This window comes from Martes martes, assembly GCF_963455335.1.
Source record: "Martes martes genome assembly, chromosome: 8".
Taxonomy (NCBI): domain Eukaryota; kingdom Metazoa; phylum Chordata; class Mammalia; order Carnivora; family Mustelidae; genus Martes; species Martes martes.
In genome coordinates this window covers 24227574-24245640 of record NC_137895.1, presented here as the reverse complement: position 1 = coordinate 24245640, position 18067 = coordinate 24227574, and the positions used below count along the sequence as shown (strand labels likewise).

The window sequence follows — 18067 nt, the reverse complement described above, 5'->3', positions numbered from 1 at the left end:
GGTGGGTACTATCCTCACCCCCATTTCACAGAAGAGGAAACTGAGGCACAGGATAGAGGAATGCTAGTCAGCAAGGAATCAGGATTAGATCAGTCTGATTCCAAGTGTGAACTCCTCCAAGTCTGCACTCCTCAGCACGGTGCTTTGTTGAGTCCTCAGACAGTGGTCCTGGCTGCAAGCACTTCTAGCCTCTGGGTGGGATGGTGATGAAAATTATATCTGACATAGGGTGTTGGAGTTTCCAGGGACTTAGAGGATTAGCAATGCAAGTTAACATCACTTGATTCACCCTACTCAGTCCTCTTCAGTTAATCTAGTATCTGAAGCAGAAATACTGGTAAGAACTAAGGATGCTGGTGGCAGCAAAATAGAAATCCTAGAACGAGGGATTTTGACATAAAATTTTTAGATAATTCAGAGGACTAAACATTTCCATGCCACTATACCTTTTAGAGTTAAGTTTATAACTTGGAAAAGTTTAACTTCTTAAGTCTGGGGGTAGAAATTATATTATCCTATTTAACAAAATTATCTTTAGAGGAATATAGTAGAATATAGTAGAACCATATTATAAGCTCTTCCCTGGAATTTTGTTCAAACTAAACATCTTTTGATCAATTTCAGTGTCTTCTAGAGGCAAACACTGAAGAGGCTTTGAGGGGCAATCATTTTAATGAAACTCCCGGACAAAGGCTTTAAAAATAGTTGTGAAGAGTGGCACAAAGACGCATAACTACAACTTAGCTTAAAAAGGTGTAACTACAGCCAGATGGCTCAGATTTGTCTTGTGAATACATCTTAGGACCTCTAGCTTTATTCTACCTCGTCTTCATGCTATTTTTAGCACCCAGAGTTCCCAGTAGGATGCTTTGGATCGCAAGCCCAGCTTTAGAGTGAGACTTGAATTATGTTTATTACTTGATCAGACTCAAAGGAATGCAACTTGGAGCTAGCAGGAGGAAGGGCAATAAAGAAGCAGTAGTGGGACCTTCTGTTTGGTTGATGAGACCTAATTTGGAGGAAATCAGACTGCTACAAAGGCTATTGCTCTAAGTGCAGCAAGACAGTCCAAGGCATGGTATTCAGAGGCCACTGAAGATTTAGGCAAACAAGCATAATCAAGTGCAAGAAGTCTGATCAAGCAAAGCACTGAAGAGGGTTTTGAAGGAGTGGGGGGTGGGAGGTTGGGGGAGCCGGGTGTTGGGTGTTGGGGAGGGCACGTATTGCATGGAGCACTGGCTGTGATGCAAAAACAATGAATACTGTTACACTGAAAAGAAAAAAAAAAGAAAATTGGGACTCCATGTGTCAAGTGAAAACAGAGTTGGGAAGAACTGGAAAAGTTCTTGGAGATAAGTCTGTTCAATGTAGAATTCAATCCTAGACAGTCTGGGAATAAGAGATATGGAGCTGGTTATCCTTTCTGGAGATCTTTATAGCCCTGGCTAGAGCCAGACTGTATTTCATGGTCCCAAATAAGCAGACTGTGCATTCAAAATAAGCTCAGTCCTATATCCTGAAGGAAGAGTTTGGGTTCCTGGGAAAACTACCAAGTTGTAGTAATGCAGAAGCTCAATGTTGTCAGTGCAGATGTTAGGAGTGCTGTAATTCAGAGATCATACAGATGCCTGGGGCTTCCCTCTGAGGTGCCCTAGATTCTGGGTCTTGTTGGCCAAGTGACTAATGGGAACCTGGTGCTGCAGGTGAGACCCAAAATTACACCCTCTTTCTGGAAGCTGGGGAAGACAAAGGCTGCATAAAGGAGGCAGAGACTTGTATCAAAGAGTGAAGAACCAGCAGCATTGCCATTGTTTGGAAATTCACTAAAAATGCAGAATCTCAGGTCTCATTCCAGACCCACTGAATCAGAATACCTCCCAAGTAATGTATACATGTTTAACTCTGAGAAGCACTGGGTTAGGCCAGTGCTTCCAAACCACCCCATAGCTCTAATGATGATTCTCCAAGAAGCTACTGCATTGCAGCTTAAACAGTAGGCTCCACTGGAAAACTTCTCTGGCTTCTCTTAGTACCACCCAAATGAAATTTCAGAACTGAAAAGAAACTAAGAGAATGTTTATCTGATGCTCTCATTCTACAGGTGAGGAAGCCAAGTCCCATATGGGTAAAGTGACTTGACCAATGCCACAACTTATTAGTGACGAAAATGGGGACCAGAGTTCCCATTTTGGGGTTTCTTCATATGGATTTTTTTATAACATGCATATAGCTTAGCTGCTTACTAACTAATTAATAAAGTGTTGATTGAGTGCTACTATATGCCAGGCATTTTGTTAGGTGATTAAGATACCAAGGTGAGGAAGTAATGAATCAAGTCCATCTAGCAGAGGAGGGACTCTTTTTTCACCCATTGCTGGGGTAAGAGATTCCTCAGTCAAGCCAGTTTAAATACAGTATTCTTCAATGTTTGTCAAAGACACACCACTTCTTTGCCTTTGAAAAACAAGTCTTTGCAGAAGTGAGTAAGCGAGCATTGGAAATTTCAACATGGTTGTATTATCTCCTACAGAATCCAGTCCTGAATATGCAAGGTGTTATAGGGTAACACTTATCCCTGAGAGGTTGGGGCAGTTGGGAATAGAACTAAGCACATGGATTCAATGAAGATAGCCTGGGAGGTCAGATGGGAAGCTGGGTTGGGTCCAAAAGAATATGGAGAGTGAGGTACCGAGCAAGGTAGGCTGAGGAGCCAGGAATGGTCATGAGGCTCACAACCACAGCAATGATGTTCTGAGCACTTCACTCTGACTCACTGCATCCTCACATGATCCATGGGATGGGGATTACCATATCTTCATTTTATAAATGAGGTAAGTAAAGGCATAGTGTTGCCATAATTTGCCCAAATCACACAGCCAGTAAGTGGTGGAAGCAAACCCAGGCACTCTGACTCCAAAGCCCAGGCTCACAACAAATATGCAAGTGAGTTTAGTGTTGGTTGTTCAACTACTGCCCTATTTTATCCAAGCCCGTTTGATTTCTGACTGTTACACCTTGAATTCAGTTGTGCCATGCTCAGTTAGAAAAGGCTTTAAAATTGTATTGCAAAAGCATTGACAAGTGTCAGCCTGAGGAGGAAGAAAGTCATTATCAGGGGTTAAATATAAAGTATATTATCTATTTAATTTTTTCCATTAACACGCTTTGGGGAACTTCATTAGCTCTTACGAGATGTAATGAAAATTTCAGAAATATGAAGATATTAATTAACATGTAGCAGGTGCTGCGAGCACTACTAAAAAAGTACAAGATGTCACTCCTGTCCACAGGGATTTTGTATGCTAGCCTGGGAGTCAAGGTTAACAAACACAAAGCAAGAGCAAACACCATAAGACAGACTAATCTCTCTGGGACTCATTTCATTTTCTTTTCAGAATGTTTCATCAAAAATTTACCATAGTTTGAAAAACTAAATTTAAAAGACTTTTAACGAATAAAAAGAACATTTCTCTGTCTAGCTGTCCACATCCCAGAATTCCAGCATTAGATACAATTACTTTTAACTCTCAACTGTCTCTGTTTGGTTGGGTTCCCCCCCGCCCCATATATCTAAATTACATGCTCACATGATAATTCTTTGAGTGATGAACCTCACCTCACACACTGCTGTGGAAGATGAAGGCAAATATCAACCTGTTTTTTTCCCCCTCACGTACATTCTTCCTTTCCACACATTCTCTTAAATGAGTTCTATCATAATTCTTAAACCCATAGCTGGTATTCACAACTGTGTAAATATCACTCACAGCTGAACCAAATAAGGTCCTATTTCCTTACTTCCTGACTTCTATCCTAAAGAAAAAAAAAACACACCTGCTTTATTTTTGTTTGACTTCATGTTTCTCTGTATTCTAGAATATCTCATTTTCCCTAAACTTTCAAAAAGCTGTACAGTTCTTCTCCATATGGTCAAACTCATCAGTTTATTTCTCATTCTTTTATTGTCTTCTTCAGAGACATGATTCAAACTGGACTGATTGCTTTCCTGAATCAGATAGCATCATAAGAATCCATTCACCATCCTCCTGAGAATTCCTTCATCTCTTTCTGAGATGGATTCTCTGGGTCCCATGTTTCTCTCTATCTTGACTTGCTCTCATGTTGAATAAACACATCTTCCGGCTTCCCAACAAAGAGTGCATTGGAGGTTCTGATTACTCAAAGAACACACCATATAATATATTCCACATAGTAGTTCAAGGAAGATTTTGGTAAAGGATAAGGAATGGTAGGATAAAGTAAGTACAGATAGCCATTAGAGAGAGCCAAGATGCTCAGGAACAGTTGCCAGGGTTATTGCTCAGTTGCACAGAACACACTTCATCTACAGATCATGAGCCACCAAAATATGATAAGATATCTTGGTCTCAAGAAAGCAGATGTCTCATCTGAAGAGTAGTCTTTCATACCTCTCTGTTCATATAGTCCATACCACATGTGGGCCAGATTCAGTGATAGAAAAGAAGAGAACAATAGAATCCAGATGCAATTCATCAATATGTATATTTTCTACAAAAAAAAAAAAAAATGCTGACAAGACAGCACTGCCGGCCATCTAGTGTGTTTCAGAACCAAGGACAGAGCTGCATTAGTCAGTAGGTAGTACATTTCATTCAGGTTTGGCCAAGGGCCAATAGCATGACTACAGTCCCCTGAGATGCTAACAGGTTGCAACAGATTGACTGAGATTGACCCTGTACTTACACAGAATATAAAGAGACCTTGACTGTCTGACAAAAAGTCATCATTTTAAGGCTTACTTCATTGTTCTCTAGGCATACGATTCTAGTTTGAAAATTATTTTCCCTCAAAACATGGGAAACATTGCTCCATTGTCTCTAGCAATCCTGCATTTCTATTAAGTCTGGTCCTATTCTGATTCCTAGTTCTTTCTTTTGATTTTTTTTTCCTTCTGGAAGCTTTGGGGATTTTCCTTCTGTCCCCTGTGTTCTCAAATTCCGTGATGATCCTTGGTTTAACTCTTTCATCCACACAGCCCCTTTCCATCTGGAAAGTATAGCCTTTAGTTCAAGAAGAATTTTTTTCTTTGATAATTTCCTCCCTTTGGTTATCTCTATACCTTCTAGAATTATTATTCAGATACTGAATTTATTAGATTGAGTATTTTTCTCATCTTTTCTCCCCTGTTACCTATGTTTTAAAATTAAGGTATACTTCTGGGGAGATATATATTCAACTTTATATTTCAACTCTTTTGTTGATTGTTTAGTTGTTATCATATTTTTTTTAGTTTTTAAGAGCTCTTTGTTTTTTCTGTTCATTTTGACAGCACTGTGCTCTTGATTCACAGATGAAATATAGTCTTATTCTGTTTGAAGATCTCAATTATGGTTTCATTGAAGTTCTCTTCTGCTCTCTGTACCTGACTCTTCAAAATCCTTTCTTATATTAGTTTTGGCCTCTACCTTTCATTTCATGTCTGGTGACCCTTGGCTATTCATTCATGTTTGAAGGTGCTAAAAAGTGTATCAGGTCAGACTTATTGATTTGTAGACCTCATTGTAGGGTAACTGCAGGAGCCAGCGGTTTCATTGCAGGATTCTGAAATGTCAGTACCCATGGGTCTTTTCTCTTTGTCTGGTCAGTTTCCTCAAAAAGGATCCTTTTCAACCACTGTCTGGTTTCCTATATCCCGGGCAGGGCCTGTAGTGGGGTAGGGGATATCTCTTGTTTAGAATACAGACTTTCACTTAATTCCTATGTTTCCTTTTTTTTTTTTCCTTTAAGATATATTTATTTATTTTAGAGACTGCTCATGTGAGTGGGGGGAGGGACAAAGGGAGAGAATCCTGAAGCAGACTCCCTGCTGAGTGTGGAGCCTGATGCAGGGATCCATCCCACAACTGTAAGATGAGCTGAAAACTGTAACCTGAGCTGAAAGCAAGAATTGGATGCTTAACTGACTGAGCCAACCAGACACCTCCTCCAGTGTTTTCAGTTCAGCATCTCACTCCTGTTCCTAATAACCCTGAGAATAGATCTCTGATTTGGTCTCAGCAGAGAGGAAAATGGAAGAAGTTTGGCCACAGACAAGGCAAAGAAAGTGGGGAAATCTGGGCTCATTGAAGGGATGAGAGGGAAGTTGTCTAAGATACCTGGCATCTCCAGTTCCCAAGCCTTTCCAGGGCACTCATCACACTTGGCAACCCCTCCAAAGGCAGTTAGGACATAGCCTTTCCTTTTCAGGGTCACCCAGTGCTCTTCTGAGTAACTTCTGTCCTTCAATGTGTTGCTAACATTTCTTGTCTGCTTTACCTCCTCTCTCCTTATCTGTCTTTGTAGATTTATGCCTTTTTAAAGACATACTTTACTGTTATTTTAGTTTGATTATCAAAGAAGCAGAGATAAATGCATGCACTTAATTAGTCAGTTTTGACTGCCGGCTCTGGGCTTTAGCTTTCTTATATTTAAAATGAGAGATTTAGACCAGATCCTCTCTAAGGTTCTATGAATCTCAAATTCTGTGACTATGACCGTAAATAGGTGTTATTAATTATGGAATTGACTTTAAGGATTGTCAAAGTGGAAACAACAGGGAAATTACCAGTGCATGAGCCATTAGGATAAATTCTATGTTAGAGGTGGGGACCAGAAAGTTGTATGTAGGTTGAAGAAATGGAAAGAGGAAGGAAGAAGCATAAGTGAGGCATGGAGCAGCTATGACCACAGATGGGAAAGGGGCATGTTGAGAAGTAACTAGAAACAAGGTTGGATATGCACTAAGTACGTATTTCAAACTTATAGAGGGCCTTCAAAGGCTGAGATTTAAACTTAATTGTAGTAAAAAAAAAAAGTGACTCTTTAAAAATAATATCAAATGATGTTTATTTTCACCTCAAACTTTGTACAATTCTCATTTGCATCATTCCTCTTTTTAAAAAAATTAAATTAAATAAAAAAAAATGATACAAGGGCCACCTGGCTGGCTCAGTCCAAGCTCCACATTGGGCATGGACCTGGCTTAAAAAAATTATTTAAAGTGAATTGAAAAAAAAAAGTTGTTTTCACTTTCAAAGGAAAACTTCTAAAAATTTAATGATATTATTTTGAGGCAAATGTAGTTTTGATTTCACATTTTATGTCTTTTAATTTTTATAGGTTTTATTGTTGTATGCCTATAACATGAAGCCCTGGAATATTTCAGATGCTGTACCTAATAGCTCTTATTGCAATGTCTCTATTGGCTCTTTTTGGGTTCCACTGAACAGGCAAGTAATGAATAATTTTCCACAACTCTGCTGATATTTTCTTTGGAACAGGTTGTTTTAGTAATGTACAAGGTAAATCACAGGAGAAGTCTTAGAAGAGTTCTTTAGAAGAATCTTCCTTTTATTTAGAGGGGTATGATACTGCAGTGGTTAAGAGCATGAACTCTGAAGCTAGCCGGCTTTGGTTCAAATGCCAGTCGTGCCCTTTACTAACTTTGTACAGGTTACTTAACCTCTCTGTGCCTCAGTCTCCCTATCGATGAAGTGGGTGTAAGAATAATAATAGTGCTTAGAATTGTTGGATAAACAGTTCCTGATGTTTCATAAAGAGTACGAATACGAATATAAAGAGTATGAGGATATTGTCTATACTGTATTTTGCCTGTAATTTGGGGTGTATTTAACAAATAACGTGTGGCTCTGTATTAGGTTGCAATATTAAGCATAGGCTCTACCACCTCCCTTGTCCCACTTGTCCCCTGTGTCCGATCCTATTTTATATTGTTCCCCATGTCAACAGTCTCTGCTGGGGAGCCTGGGTGGCTCAGTGGGTTAAAGCCTCTGCCTTCGGCTCAGGTCATGATCCCAGGGTCCTGGGATCGAGCCCCGCGTCGGGCTCTCTGCTCAGCGGGGAGCCTGTTTCCTTCCTCTCTCTCTGCCTGCCTCTCTGCCTACTTGTGATCTGTCAAATAAATAAATAAAATCTTAAAAAAAAAAAAACAGTCTCTGCCTCAGCTGGGTTGTCTTCCTTCCTTTCCATCGAACGGGGCATATTTCTAATTTTTGCTCATGCCTGGTTTCTCTCTTTTCCTACTTCACTTTACCAAGTTCCTTGTTCGTTTTTTAAATTTTTTCATTGCATAGTTCATTTAGTTTTGATTTCCATTGTTCATTGCTCTTTGAACTCAGCCCCCATATCCTCAGTTGTAAAATGGAAATAATATCTACTCTGCCTGCGTCTCGGGGTTGTTGTTAAGATCAACCCGGACAATGTATGCACATAGTCTGAAAGGCCAAAAGCACTGGGCAGATGTCAAGTCTCATTACTAAGCCCTGTGTCTGTCAGTGTCAGCTCTTTGCCCTGCTAGGCACCTCGTAAGTGCTTAGTGAACAGAGACTTGGTGCTTCTCTGTTCTTCCCTGATGAGCCTTGTTCATGCTCCATGATTTTCATTTTGAAGGACTTCTTGGCCTCACCATAAAAGAGAATAAAACAAGAGATGTTTCAAGAACTGGCATATTTTCAATTATTCAGTCAATTTTCCTTTTTCTTTTTTCTTTTTTTTTCCGCAGTGAAATGGCAGAAAATCTAGACATAGGACCTACACCAGCCCAGCTAAGCAACAAAGTGAGGAAATTATACACTTGCTTTGTATCCAGAAACATGGCAGGATTTTTTTTTTATTTTTTAGAATCACACAATGAAAATAATTATAATTTCTGCAAAGTAGAATGTAATCAAACTGACAGAATTCTTTTTTATTCCAAAAAGTTCCTAATTTGGATGCGTTTATGAGCAGTGGTAGGTTTACTAAAATTAGGGACGTGCACCAGTCACTGAGGCCAGAACAGAGGGAGATCCCTGACAGTCTCTCATCTAACCTGTCTCTCAGTGGTACGGGGAAAGCTGCCTGTTTTTCTCACCTACGCTGGCATTCCTTGTGTTTCTAGGAGCGTCAAGGTGAGATCAGTACGTGAGGATTGCTCTTGTTGACCATCTTTCAGAAGGCAAAGTAAGAGTACAACCGGTCAGAAAAAATAGGCTAGAGAAGGAACCTGAATAGCTTTTCAAATTGGGCAGTCCTCCTTTAGTTGTTCTTTTCACTTCCTAATCTCCGAATTAAATACTCACAAAGAAAACATATTTTAATTCTTTGCATTTTCCTTACGGCAGCAAAGGAAAAGAAAGTGTTCTCATTAAAACGCATAAAGGTTTCTGTGTAGTTCTATGTAATTACGCTCTTCTAACCAAGATCCAGTTGCCTCCCTACCGTCTCTGCCTTCAAGTCTCCTGCCATCCACATTTCTACTTCTGGCTGGGTCCTGTCTCCAGACCCCACCAGCCCAGGAGAGTGAGTGCACATGAATCAGTAAATGAGAGCACAGGCTGTGGGGAGCTGGTCTAGCCCAAATGGGATTATGGATATTTGTTTGTGGGCCATCATGGAAGTTCAAAACCTGGACCCAGCATTGATGTGGACAAAGAGGTAAAGATGTATAATGGGCAAGATGTTGGGGCAAATGGAGTTATGAGGCTCAGGGCCTGAAGCAGAGATGCTAGGTCTTCTGATGTTGCTTCTTGCACAGATGCCCAGCAGGCTCAGCTCGGTCTCAGCCTGCTTTTTACAGAGTTGGACCAGGCCATTTATTTTTGAAGCAGAGAGTACAGCTCTGGACATTATTGACAACCTGAAACCCAAACATCAAAGAATACTTTATCCTTCCTGCAATCCCATGTATTAGAAAAAGCTCTGTTATTTTTGAAAGAGAAATAAGAATTCTAAGAATTCTTTCTCTGGGTATTAGAGTGAAGAATGGTATGTTAGAATATCATCTGTCCTTCACCTGATTTCTTGTGGTTAAGAATGTATGTAGTTACATCATTTCATCCTTACACAATGCTGTGAAGTAGATGACCTGGGTTTTATTATTCAGTCTTGCAGTAAGAGGCATATCAGGGCCAGAGAGGTTAGGTGACTTGTCTAGGGTTCCATGCTGGTGTGTGATGGAACCACCCATGACTCACCCAGGTCCTTTGAGTCCTATCCTCTCTCCAATACATCAAGTAGCTTTTCTAGCACTGTTGGAGAATACTGTTTTTTAAAATGGATGTATTCCAAGTAAACATTCGATAATAGACCTTTACATATTAATCATTGCCTTTTTAATAGAAGAGTTTCTTTTTTAATTTTTTAATAATTTTTTATATATATATTTTTTTATTTGACAGACAGAGATCACAAGTAGGTAGAGAGGCAGGCGGCGGGGCGAGGGGGGAAGCAGGCTCCCTGCCAAGCAGAGAGCCTGATGCGGGGCTTGATCCCAGGACCCTGAGATCATGACCTGAGCCAAAGGCAGAGGCTTAACCCACAGAGCCACCCAGGCGCCCCATATAGAAGAGTTTCTTAAACATACAATTTCAAGTCCTCTTATTTAATTAAAGATAATATTTAACCTTCTTTTGCTGAGAACCATCATTATGATATCAAGTATTTTACCATAGTGTGGATGAGGACTTTGTGGAATATCAGAAAACTGACATTCCTATGTACATTCCTGATGTCAGTTTGCTTTTATGGATCATTTATGTGTTTCTCATAAAAGTTACCCTCTTTCCCTGGATGGAGACACCAACATGACTGCGCGCGCACACACACACACACACACACACACACACACACACACATATGCTAGGCCTATAGCCTCGAATCACCAAGGCCATTCAGGTAGCTCTTTGCCTCCTTCAACTGCTTCAAATGCTTTTCCATCTCCTGACTCCACTCATCTCTCAGTTTACCTCTGCCTTCAGAGTACCCCCGTTCGCTGGTCAGTGGCTCCAGAAGCTTCCCATCTTTAATATAATAGCCGCTGTGTCCTCTACCTTCCTTCTTGGTTTTTGATTTTCCATCTTTCTTGATTCTTCTCCCTACCCTTCCACTCTCCCACCTACAATACATTTCATTGTTGTAGGCTCATTTACTGGCCTTAATTCTTACCTTCAAGTCAGCAAGGCAGTCATAGCATGGCATCAGGATTTACACGGGAGCAAACCTTTTATCATTGCCTGGACTTTCCTTGCCTACATAGATGTTTTATTTTCTTTGTTTTCCTCTTAATCAATATTTTGGATGTGTGCCTTTTTGTTTTTGTGCCTTTGCCAGTCATTTTATATCTGTTTGAATACATAACTAGATCATAAACCTTATACAGGTTAGAATTGTGTCTCTCTGCTCATGTTTCCTAAATGAACAAATGATTGAATGAATGATGTTTGGGGATGCCAGAAATCCAGGTGTTAAATAACTTTGGATTTACTTTACATATATTATTGATTCTGACAATAAACGAATGCCTTTCTTACATTTTCAAGTAAAATACATATCTATCTGTTATTTTTAGAGTTATTTCAATTCATGAGAAACTATCTAATCTTAAGCAAATAGCTGAAATATCATTGCCAGCAACTCCTGAAATTGCTTCAGATGACAATGTATCTGAAATGCAAGAAATGGAAGAGAAATCAATTGATAAGGAAATGGAAGTAAGTTATTTTGGAAAATTGTACTGCCGTTGCAGCATGGGTGTCATTTTGCCTAATTATTTATATGATTTAACTTAACTTGAACTTTGTGGTTCTTCTGTTCTGTATTTTCTCTCTTTAGAGTATCAGAAATGATCCAACTTTTTTGGATACATAGGTAGTGTTTCCTTCGAAGCTCTTCTAAACTACCAATTATAAGAATCTGATGGTGAGAGGGAGGGTGGGAGAGAGTGGTTGGGTTATGGACATTGGGGAGGATATGTGCTATGGTGAGTGCTGTGAAATGTGTAAGCCTGATGATTCACAGACCTGTACCCCTGGGGCAAATAATACGTTATATGTTAATTAAAAAAAAAGAATCTGATGGTGAATGAATACAAAGGCAATCTAGAGAAATCATCCACATATCACTGTGAATACGAATAAACAATGCTCTGTAACTTTATATTATTCTTTTATTCTTCATTCTTAAGTCTATTGTTTGAACATTTTTATCACTCAAGAAATATGTGAAGAAAAACTAGGAAATATAGATAAGCATATATTTTTCCAAACTTTTCTGTGCATATTTATTTTCGAACAACAACAAAAAAGGTTGCACATCTTAATGGTGTATTATTAATTTGATCACATAGTTGAGTGGTTTCTGTGGTGATTGATAGACTATGTTTGGAGAAGAGGGTAATTTCTTTCTTTTTTTTTTTAAGATTTTATTTATTTATTTGACAGAGATCACAAGTAGGCAGAGAGGCAGGCAGAGAGAGAGAGGAAGGGAAGCAGGCTTCCCTCTGAGCAGAGAGCCCGATGTGGGGCTCGATCCCAGGACTCTGGGATCATGACCTGAGCCGAAGGCAGAGGCCTTAACCCACTGAGCTGCCCAGGCACCCCAGAGGGTAATTTCTCTTTTACCCTTCCTAAGTTCTGAACCCGGCTGAGGAATGAAATGTAGGAGATGGATAGTGGAGATCAAAATATCAGCAGAGTTAACTGATAAAACTGACTGATTAGCAAACATGGCTTTAGGTCTTTTACCAAACGAGCTTAGTAGTATCTCATCCCTGAATGAGCCAGACTTGCCCACCTAGTCACACAGGTACAACCATAGGATTCCCTACTACTGTTCCATATCCACCAAACTCACTGCGCATAGAAGCTGAGACCAACAGTTCTACAGTCTGGGTGCCTCCAAAAATAGAAGCAAAGATTGCCCAGAAGGGACTGAACCTACCATGATCTTTTGCTTTTTCCAAACTCACCAATCAGATAAGTCAGTCTACTTTTCTGGCAGTAAATTAGCTACAAGTCTGAAAGAAGCCGGAAGTCTCCTTCTGGAGTGGAGTGGCAATTCTTACCCTCTTTGGAAATGAGAGGAACAGAAAAATATTTGTTCTCCCCTAATCACTTGCTCTTTGAATTCCCATTTGCACATTAATCCAATTTCTTGAGTTATAGATTCTGTAGTTATTGTGGCCATTTTTAAAATCAGACAGCTTTGCAAGACTTACTGAAAAGGGACAATCTCCTACCCAACCTCTCCTTACTCCACAGTCCTGCCCTGCAGAGGCAACCCTTTTCAGCTCTTTCAGCTGTTTCTCGTTATCTACGTCCATGTGTTTAGTAATATGTAAGATCACTCATGAAAAATTAGGCAACAAACAGCCTTCAGATCTAAGTGAGCCAACTGAGGCCCTGCTCCATGTCTCCTCAGGCCAGCATCCAGGCTCGTAATACATCAATCATATGAAATATCACTGGTCACAGTAGCAGGAGGGAAGAAGGAGAAAATCACACACTGGCTCTGAAGGCTTCTGTCATATCACTTCCATTATATTCCGTTGGCCAAATAAGTCACATGCTATGGCTTGGAAGGAGGAAGGCCAGAAATATTGATGAACGATGCTAAAAGCTAAAATAATTATTCTTTTTTCTTTGATGTATCAATTTCAGATATATCTGTTGATTTTATTATGGTATACAAGGATTTAATTCACTTATACTTCTCCCCAACTTCTCCTTTCCCCATTCCTGAGTATTGTTATATCTACAGATTTTGGTTAAATCAACATTCAAGTATTTACATTACTACAGCCAAGTCAAATAGCCTACTAAGGTCATTTTCTTCTTGTATAAGCTTTGATTCTTCTTGACTTGTTTTTTTTCCTTAACTTTCTTCTGATCATTTCATCAGAATTTTCATATGTTCACCCACAGATTTCTTACCCAAGTGTTCATGCTCATAAAATAATGTCTCAGTTCCTTTATTTCTTCTGCTTAACTGAGGACTGCCTGCCCCCAATGCCTGCCACACAGCTCTAATTCTGGGACCTCTCTTTGTTGCTTTCCTGGTTGAAATCCCAGCCAGTCGGGGCCCGGCTCTGTTTTTCCTCTCTGTAATCTTTTAGGATCTTCCTTTCATATTTGGTTTGCTGTATCTTTTTCCTTAAACCACTTTTTGCTAGGTTAATAGTCAATTACCAATAATAAAACATTTTTACTTCTTAAAGAGTTGTATTGATATAGCTCTTTTTTTGTCCTTTTTCTAATTTTTTTTTTTTTTACCATTTTAACCTTTTCTTTTTATTGAATTATAGTTATGTTAGTTTCAGGTGTAGCTTTAGCCCTTTTTTATTGTTTTCCTCATCTATGCACTCATTTGAAGGCATAAAAGTTGGCAACTCTCCTCATTTTCAGAGTATACTTATTTGCATTTTGAGTCTGAATTTACCAGTAGAGTGAGTGAATGCATTTTTCCTTATTGTGAAAGCAACAAGCCCAGCTTTACGAGGATTCATCAGGCAAGAACAGTTAGCCTTTGCAGAATGCCACTTTCCCATACTTACATCTCCTCTGCTGTATGCTTGGATTTATGATAGAACTGATATCTTAGGTTTAGGGTTGTACATCCCCAAATTTTTTCAGTATCTTTGTATGTTATAATATGAATTACCAGATGTTTTGTGATATTACTGATATACTGAATACTAAATACTGAGTATGAAGTTTCCTAGTAGATCAGATACCTCAAATCCATGAGATTATATATATTAGAAAATAATAATATAACATATATATTTTTATAAAGTGTATGGTTGCCCTTTTATATCTGTTTTTAAAAAGAACTCAACTCTGGCATCATTTTTGCACTTCTTTTGTAGACCACTTAATAATCACAGTTTTTCAATTGTAGACCAAACATATCAGAGCCATAGTCTAGAATATTCTTTGCTGAAATTGTCTCTGAATCCACTTCTATATAGTTCATATATGGAAAATGATTATTTTCTCCTGAAACCATTTGTTTTTTCAGCTTAGATTGTCTGAGGCAGGAGAGTGAGTGTCCGTGAAAGCAGGGAGTCTAGGTTTTGCTCTACCACTCAGTTTTCTACCTAGAGTCAGTCACTTTTCAGGGACTTATTTTCATCTCATCTCTAAAATATGATCATTTCACTAAAATAGTGCTCTGAGATGGAGAGTTGTGTCCCTTGGTTGGAATGTGAATCATCAGAAATTCCCTGTGGGCCCCTTGTGGCTATCAAATTTATCACAATCAGCCCAATGTCTCAGTCAAGGGGTTCACTATGAATATAAACAATACCAAATAAATGGGGGTATGGGGCAGCATTTGAATGTAAGCAGAGGGAAGAATCCAGAGACCCTACCTTGCCTTAACCAAGGTTTGTGGCTTGCTTTCATGTCCTAATTGGAATCGTATATGTGAGTGGATCAGTCCTTGAGTAAAACAGAATGGCTTTCAGTCCTGATGTTCTCTGCTCAATCTTTGAATTTGTCTTATTCTTTGACTTAGAAAATGTTTCTTCAGCTTTAAGTAGGGCATTTTTAGGTATGTTTTAGTTCTATTGGTTCTGTGTATGAGAGAATGTCATCAAATGGAAGACAAACCAATATTTGTTTAGGTGAATTGGCAAACAGAGTAGTTCAGAACATTTGAAAAGTTGAGAAATAGAAGGAACATATAAAGTTTTCTCTTTTTCCAGTGTGTCAGCTGGAACTTAAAAAAAAAAAAAAGGCAGCTATATTCCGTGTTATAACAAATCCCATTCACTAAATCTGCCAGTTCGTTGTCATGACAACCTTCACTTGGTGCTAATTGGAAGTTAACTAGGACACTTGAAGAGATCGATTCTGGTCTGGAATTGGATAGGATTTCATAACCTCTATAATCTATTATATTTATTTCTATCACAGTATAGATTTTCGGTGAGTTATTAAATAGAAGGGCCCAGAAAATGTGCCTTTGGTTGATATGGGGGATAATGAATCTTATTCTCTTTCTTATTCCTTTCCCTTTTTTACCCTCCCCAACCTCCCACCAAAGCCTATAGTCTGGAATAAGCTAAGAAATTCAGAACACAGATATAGTATGAGATGTATTGAGAGGGCTACACAACGGGTGTTCTAATCACTTCTGGCTTGAAAACTGTGTATGTCCTTCTAAAATGAACAACACTGGCTCAGAATGACTGAGTTATTTTAACCTGTCAGTTGTAGCTTTAGGGTTATCTTCAGAGCTTACCAGGGACTTGAAAGCATATGAAAGATGTAAACCATCCTGACTTTAAGAGACAAACACCTTATTTGGAATGATAGCATATTGAAATGAAAAGCCTAACATATGTTTACTAATTCACCTCAGGTTAGTTCAGCAAACATTTATGGGATGCCTGGACTGTACAAGGCAATTAAAATTTGTATATAGTCAGGGTGCCTGTGTGGCTCTGTCATTTAAGCCTCAGACTCTTGATTTCAGCTCAGGTGTTGATCTCAGGGTTGTGAGATCAAGCCCCATGTTGTGCTCTGCACTGGGCATGGAGCAGGCGTAAGATTTTCTGTCTCTCTCTCCCTCTGCCCCACCCCCCAAAATAAAATCTTAAAAAAAATTATAGTCAACATATCTCAAATATCAAAGGACTATGAAAAGAGAAAAAAAATACACTGAACAGTAGCATCAATTTACAAATTCTTTTTGAGGAACTATTATGTGCAAAAATTTTTCCAGGCTTGGGGAGGAAATAAGAGCATACAGAAATCAGTACAAGTAGGTCTTTGTCATGGAGGAGCTTAATTATTGTATGGGTCTGGCTGTAAGTACTTAGATGTCATTCATAATGAGCCCAGCCACCTGGTGGTCCTCTTTTAGCAAAATGTGGCATTCAAAGAAACATCAATCTGGGGCACCTGGGTGGCTCAGTGGGTTGAGCCTCTGCCTTCGGCTCAGGTCATGATCTCGGGGTCCTGGGATCGAGCCCCACATCGGGCTCTCTGCTCAGCGGGGAGCCTGCTTCCCCTTCTCTCTCTGTCTGACTCTCTGCCTACTTGTGATCTCTCTCTCTGTCAAATAAATAAACAAAATCTTTAAAAAAAAAAAACAAAGAAACATCAGTCTGATGTTCAAAACCATTGAAAATAATCTAAGTCTTTATGGAGTCTCTCATAAAAACATTTGAGAGGGAATCCTTTCATAATGCATAGCAAAATTTCTCTTAAATCTTTTCCCCCAACTGTGGTGTTCTTTAGTATCTCTCTGACATCCGCATGTGGCCTTCTGACGAAATACCCCAAAATACCCTGTACTGGTACTGTATTGTTTTGGCTTTTACATGTTTATATGTCTCTTCCTCTGTCTTTACTGCAAATTCCTTTGCTGGGGGTCTTATTCATCATCTTATATCCAATATCTAGCCCAGTAACACAAAGCCCTGACACACAGTGCTTCTCTAGTACTTGCTTCTGGTTGAAGGGCACTCAGAGCCGACTGAGGGTAGAACAAGAGAAGGGATATAAAGTCAGGGACCGAATGTTCTACTCAGGACAATGAGTCATCTGTTGTGGCGGGAGAACAGGGTGAATCCAGTGGGAGATGGGAAGACATGGGTGGAATGAAGTGCTTCCTCCTCTCTGATTCACTACATGGTACTGTTAAGAGTCCATCTCTACTTTTCTCCCCACCAGACCATAAATCAGCTGCTTAAGGACTCTCTTTCTGTCTTTTCATTACCAGCTTAGGGCACTTAGGATGCATACAGTAGGTGCTGAATGAAAAAATGGTGAGTGAACTTGGTTCTGTAAGCAAGGGCCAGGAAAAGGGAAGGCTGGGTATGGGTGGTAGGAGAGGGAGGGGGCAGCACCTGGAAGGAATTCTCATGATCCACCCTGTGATTTGCTGAGATTACCCTGGTGGCATGTGGAGGAGGGATGAGGAAAGCAAGAGTTTAGAGGATGGAAAACAATTTAGGAAGTTTTTTTCCATAAGTGAAAGAAGATGAGGATTTCAACTAAGTCAAAGAATCAGCATGGTTATTTTTGAAGTAACTCAGAAAACCATCATAGAATCATCAGATGCTCCTTTTTAAGGGAAAAACGGCAAAGATTGATCAAGGGTCATTCTTTGCTCTCTCAGTGCCTTGCCAGCCACGCACAGTATACCTCTGGCAGCTCTCTGCCTGGTGTGATGAGTTCAAGGCTACATTTCTGTGGTTGCCCAGCATCCAATCAGCCAACTTCCGATGTTTATAATGGTTTACTACAAATAATGCCAA

General features: G+C 39.5%; 1 protein-coding gene across 1 annotated transcript in view; it reads left to right on the top strand.

The window, feature by feature from the left end:
• Window positions 1-18067, top strand: part of CFAP54 (cilia and flagella associated protein 54) — a gene marked incomplete at its 3' end in the record, with an annotated part of 309422 nt that overhangs the window by 265610 nt on the left and 25745 nt on the right. Inside the window, exons 64-65 of the mRNA XM_080810201.1 lie at window positions 7141-7250; window positions 11369-11510. Coding sequence (XP_080666327.1) covers window positions 7141-7250; window positions 11369-11510 — 252 coding nt within the window. The remainder of the gene's footprint in view (window positions 1-7140; window positions 7251-11368; window positions 11511-18067) is intronic.